The sequence below is a fragment of the Echinops telfairi genome, unplaced genomic scaffold (genome assembly GCF_000313985.2).
Source record: "Echinops telfairi isolate 266 unplaced genomic scaffold, ASM31398v2 ScPeMD7_12;HRSCAF=54, whole genome shotgun sequence".
NCBI classification, from domain to species: domain Eukaryota; kingdom Metazoa; phylum Chordata; class Mammalia; order Afrosoricida; family Tenrecidae; genus Echinops; species Echinops telfairi.
The window spans coordinates 3,444,825-3,448,418 of NW_022103909.1; the positions used below are offsets into that span (position 1 = coordinate 3,444,825).

The window sequence follows — 3,594 nt, forward strand, 5'->3', positions numbered from 1 at the left end:
GCCGTGTTGTGGTCTGTTGTGCAGGGTCTCTGTGAGTCGAAACCGACTGGACAGCACTTAGCAACAAGCACCGCCGCCCTCACCCTTATGTCTCAGCTCTCTCTCAGGCACAGTCAAGCAATTCCCTCCCAATTCCCTCCCTCCCCTCACACGCACGCCTACCGCGGTACACCACCATCTTTCCTGGTTGTCCCTTCTGCCCGCCACACACAGAAGGAGGTATATTTGGGATGGGAGCCTGGAGGGCTTTCACCCCCCCTCCCTTTTCACCTACAGTTCTACTCTCCTTGAGAGCATGGCTGGTGAGTAAGCCCGGGGACCCACTGGGTCTCCGGTTCTGGAGAATTCGGGAGCCTGCCGTGGTGAAGAAGGACAAGAGGTGAAGGGATTGTGCTTGCCACCAAGCTAGCCTCCCCCCATCTTCCTGGCTTGGAAAGCTGGTGGCCCTGTCACCTCTGTCCAGTAGGACTGGCCCAGGCCCATGAAACAGGACTGCCCGAGAAGCAGGGCTGCAGGAGCTTGGGAACTCCCTGCAATCACAGCAGGAAGCACCAGGCTGATATCACCACATGACCAAGGCTGCAGCCTCCTGACACCTGCCAAGGCCAGTCACAGCTGTCCCACAGGGGGCAAGCCAGTTTGGAGGGGAATAAGCAGGGAGAGGAGGGAGGGAGGACCTGAGAGTGGAGAATTGGGAGTAGGGGTGGGGGCGGGCGGGGAGCCCTGGAGGCTGGGTTTTAGAAAAGCAATGGAAGACTTAGGAGCTGACACAATACGCCCAGGGAGGGCAACTGCACTACCAGTGAAAAGGTTGACACTGTCCCAGGACTCACCAAGAGGGAATTCTAATACTGACTCTCACTGGCTTACCCCCTTTGGGAACTTGGGCAACTCCCCCGAACTCTCTGTGTCTGGGATGCAGCACTTATAAAATGGGGAGAATACAGCGGATTCTGCCTCACTGGCAGACGCATCTAGGGGCTGGAGAGCCGGCCTGGCAATCATTCGGAGTTACAATGTCTCCCTCCCCTGTGTGGTTATTCATGCACAGCTCCAGCACACATCTCCTTCCGGCGGCTGCCTGCCTCTTAGCCCTTCCTGGAAATCTGTGGGTCTTGCCCAGTGTCGCCTGACACATCAGATGCCAAGATAGGCTCCCTGTCACCATCCCAGGTCTGTTCACTTTGAGGCACCCCCAACTGTGGGGGCTGGGTGTGTGCGGGACACAGTGTGTGTGTGTGTGTGTGTGCCTAAGTAAGCTCTGTGTGTGTGGACACACGAGAGGGTCGGCACAGAGAGAATGACTGTCTATTTAAGAGGGAGCTCTTCCTCTCCCTCCTGTTTCGCAATGTTTCTGGTGCTTTGTATATTCAGATCACCTGGGTCCTGTTAAAATGCAGATTCTGCTTCAGTAAGACTGAGGATGGGGGACTCTCAAAAACTCACTGCCATCCAGTCAGTGCTGACTCATAGCATCCCTGTAGAGACCCTGCCAGTGTCTAAGATGGTAACTGCAGAACAGAAAGCCCCGCCTTTCTCCTTCGGAGCAGCTGGTGGTTTCAAACTGCTGACCACATAGCTCGCAGCCCAGCTTGTAACCACTGTACCACCAGAGCTCCTACAAGGACTGAGATAGTAGTAGGGAAGTCGTTTCTTACAGGCTCCCTGATCCGGTGCTGATGCTGCAGGTCCCCAGGCCTCAGATAATACACCCTTCCCTCCAGCTCTGGCACCTGTGGCTCAGAAGGCAAGGCTTGTGAGGGATGCGTGTGTGTGTGTGTGTGTGTAGCTGTAGACTCGATTCCTGCCATTATGGATGCAAAACCGAGGTCAGGCATGCTCACTGAGCAAACGTGCCCCTGTGCAGGGTAACGTCTCCTTCTGTCTGAAGGGAGACACAGGGTTCCCTCTCCCAGACTAGCCTGCTCCTCTCCCTCTCCTCCAAGGGCTAGGCTGATGCCTGGTCTATACCAGGGCTCTCACTCACCACCTTGAAGTCTTCAGCGCTGCAAACCTCCCCCCGGAAATGGCAGGAGAGCAGCATGTCACGAATGTCGTGTCCCGCACGGTCATAGAACTCGCGCATGTTGAAGGGTTTGGGCTTGAAGCTGCGGAAGTTGGCCTTGTCCTGCAGTATCTCCAGCTGCTTCTCGTCGGCCATCTGTGTGTCCGGAATCTCATATCTGCAGCCCAGGGTGAGCAGTGCACAGCTCAGCATGACTGCTGGTTCCTGCCATCTTGTGGCCTCTAGCATCCCATGCCCACCTGGGGACAGGTGGTGACAGGCAGGGGTAGGGGCGGGGGGTGGGGAGGCGCAGTTAAAGCATCTCTTCTGGGAGTGGGGGAGTCAGGCTTGGGCTTGGTTGAGGAAGGAGAACTGGACAAGTCCAAGGGACCTGCCATCTGCGGTCTGAGAAAACAAGAGGCTCTTTAGTGGCTGCTGAGCATCTTAGCACAGGGGTGAGAAGGTGCTGAGGGAGGAATGGGCAGAGAGAGGGGCTCCACTTTAAAGATGGTCTGTCCCCCCCTCCTCCCTCCCAATCCCTGGAATGAGGAGCCCTTCAAGACACAGTGGGTGGGGAGGGAACATAAATGGCACTCCAGGGAGGGTGAGGACTTCTCTCAGCTCAGGCCAGGCAGAGCTATTGGGACTAGTCAGAGATCTGGTACCCTTCGCTGCTGCTCAGCAGGGTCCTAACTCTTTCAGGGTGGCTGCTGGGTTTGGGAAGGGCTGGAGACAGAGTTGGCTGGGGTCTCTGATGGGTTAGGCAAGACGCACATAGGATGGGTGCCTGGGAGAGGCAGGGGGCAGGCATACAAGTCCAGGTGCAGCTGGCAGGAGTAGCCCACCTGTTGTTGAGCAGGGCCAGCAGCTCGCCGGCGTGGTACAGGTCATTCTTGGAGACTTGGCTAAAGCGGAATTCGTTGAGGTTGCACAGTGTGACGGCAGGGAAGGTGAGCTGCGAGGCGGCCACCTCGTCAAGCTTGGTGACGTGGTGGTAGTGGAAGTAGTACTGCACCCGCTCCGTGCACACGCAGAGTAGCACGGCCAGGGAGCCCAGGAAGCACAGGGCCCACAGCGCCCGCTTCAGAGACAGCCGCTCATAGGAGAAGATGTGGGCCAGGCCGTGCAGCGTGGAGCTGCTGGCGAAGGCCTGGATGCTCACAGGCTGGAGGCCACCCACCTCCTCCTCCTCGGCCTTCAGCTCCATCCTGGCTAAAGAGATCCTGGGGGGCAGCAGGGCGGACAATGAGGGGAGTCTGTCACTGCCGCCGTGTCGCCCGCCCGCCCCAAGAGGCCCCTCAGAATGCATCCAGAATTCCAGCCTGTGGGGCAGGACTGCCCTGCTGGGTGCTTCCAGAGGTGGTAACCCGGGGACACACTTCCAAGCCAGGGTCTTTCCTGATACAGGCGCCTGCTAAGAGGTGGGAGCCAGATCAGGCTAGGATCATCCTCTGCTAGAGCAGAGGAGAGAGGGAAGTCCCGATGTTCCCACAGGCCGGCAAGCACAGGAGTTCCCTCCAGATGTGGGGTTACCCTGGGACAGGCATGTCCATCCATCCTGGAGACAAAAACTCCCCGAGGGGCGGAAC

At 57.9% G+C, this 3,594-nt stretch overlaps 1 protein-coding gene across 2 annotated transcripts in view; it reads right to left on the minus strand.

The window, feature by feature from the left end:
• Positions 1-3,228, minus strand: part of ASIC1 (acid sensing ion channel subunit 1) — a 22,995-nt gene extending 19,767 nt beyond the window's left edge. For both annotated transcript variants that reach the window (XM_004711397.2, XM_045287341.1), the window contains exons 1-2: positions 2,851-3,228; positions 1,988-2,183 (exon numbers count right to left, since the gene is read on the minus strand). In XM_004711397.2, coding sequence (XP_004711454.1) covers positions 1,988-2,183; positions 2,851-3,212 — 558 coding nt within the window. In that variant the 5' untranslated portion in view covers positions 3,213-3,228. The remainder of the gene's footprint in view (positions 1-1,987; positions 2,184-2,850) is intronic.
• Positions 3,229-3,594: the final 366 nt, after the last annotated feature.